Consider the following 1,765-nt stretch of genomic DNA (forward strand, 5'->3'; position numbering starts at 1 on the left):
ATACCTCAGAACAGCCCAAATCCGGTTACCTTAACAGCTCTTGCAAACAGCTTTTCGTGACCAAAGATCTCCACTGTTCCTTCCCCAACTAGAAGAGACCCTCTGTTGAAGGTCTGGAAAGGCCTAAGACTAGAGCCTCTTGTACTGAGTCCCTCTGGGGAGAAGCATGGAGTCACACCAGCAGAAAGGCATGATAGGGAAAGGAAGAAATTTGACTATAGTAGGAGAGGGTTTACAGGTATTTGTGGGAGGTGGGAACCACCTGTCTCTGCTTTGAGAATTGTTTTCCTCATAGGACACCATAAACCGTATCCAGAACCTGCTGGCTGAGGGGACTCTAACAGGTGAGAGAATGAGAACCAATCACTATAGGCTCTGACCTTGGGGAATGTGTGGCACAGGGTCTTGTTGCCATTCCAGGTTGGGGAGGGACATCAAGGAATTGGACTTATATTAAAAGGAAGACACATAGAAGCCTGGGCCTAGCTGTAGGGTAAAGGAAGATTGATATGACCTGTCTCGCTGGGAATGGATGTACCCAGGGAAGGCCAAGCTGATAGGTGAACTGGAAGGCTCTAAGCCAATTATGAAGGAATAGGTGGGCATTTTCAAACTAGGTGGAGGGCTCAGGAGAACTCAACCCCACAACCTGCATGTCCCCACAGGTGTGATTGACGACCGGGGCAAGTTCATCTACATAACCCCAGAGGAACTGGCTGCGGTGGCAAATTTCATCCGACAGCGGGGCCGGGTGTCCATCACTGAGCTTGCCCAGGCAAGCAACTCCCTCATCGCCTGGGGCCGGGACCTCCCAGCCCAGGCCTCAGTCTGACTCCAGCCGTTCCCTCTTGGATGTGTGATGTTGCCTACATACATTATCATCCTTCCCTGCCATCCCGGGGTATGGATGGAATGTGACCAGGAAGTTGTGGATTAAAGGCCTGTGAGCACTGCTGAGCTTTTTGTGGCTTGGTGTAGAAGGCCTGGCATGGGATATCAGATGAGCAGGTGAAATCTAGGCCTTGGGTTATATCTTAGAGACAGGGAGGGTCCCTTGCAAGCTGGCAGAAGTTCCATTCTTTTATATTTGTTCATTCCTAAAAGAAGTATTACACATTTATTGTGTTCCTTTGTACCCTACAAACCCAGCTCCCTAGATGAGTTCTTTCTTTGCCTAGCCTCCCTCACAGTGAATGTAAAGGAATTTCTCAGGCCACATCTCCCCTTAGGGAAAGAAGTTTCACCATTTTATGTAATGACTCAAGAGTTCTGAGTAGGACCAAGAGCCCTGGGGAAAAGAGTTAATGAGAAGTACCAAAGATAGAGTCGTAGGTAGTAGCCTTTGAGAGGGAAGTCCTTGAAAGAGAGCCTGGCCAACTGCTTATGGGGCAGAGAAAGGAAGAGGAGGGCTCACTTGGGTTTGATGTAATTGTTCTGACGTTTATCACATGAATTCAGCCCTGAATCCTTGACAAAAAGTAGTTTTTAAGTGGTGTGGGTGATTGCACCCACTGGAGGATATGAGGAACATATGCTCAGAGGTGGGTGTGAGATGGAAGATGTGTATCTCCTGTAGGGTCATTCTTTCTAGTTCTTGTGGGCTGTTCATTGTGTGAACATCACACAGTGCTGTTGGTGAGGCATGTTTTTTGTTTTTGTGTGTTATTTTAGAAAAGATCAGTTAATAAGGGCTGCATGCATTGTTTGTAAGGTCATCTGTAGCATAGATATAGTAAGAAAGGTAAACACACAGATAACCACAATG

The 1,765-nt window shown here is 47.3% G+C and overlaps 1 protein-coding gene across 1 annotated transcript in view; it reads left to right on the plus strand.

The window, feature by feature from the left end:
• The window catches only part of Ddrgk1 (DDRGK domain containing 1), a 17,860-nt gene extending 16,903 nt beyond the window's left edge, over positions 1 to 957 (plus strand). The window contains exons 8-9 of the mRNA XM_008854466.3: positions 296 to 344; positions 666 to 957. Of these exons, the coding sequence (XP_008852688.1) occupies positions 296 to 344; positions 666 to 832 (216 nt within the window). The 3' untranslated portion in view covers positions 833 to 957. The remainder of the gene's footprint in view (positions 1 to 295; positions 345 to 665) is intronic.
• Positions 958 to 1,765: the final 808 nt, after the last annotated feature.

The sequence above is a fragment of the Nannospalax galili genome, unplaced genomic scaffold (assembly GCF_000622305.1).
Source record: "Nannospalax galili isolate Female #2095 unplaced genomic scaffold, S.galili_v1.0 scaffold707, whole genome shotgun sequence".
Classification (NCBI taxonomy): Eukaryota; Metazoa; Chordata; class Mammalia; order Rodentia; family Spalacidae; genus Nannospalax; species Nannospalax galili.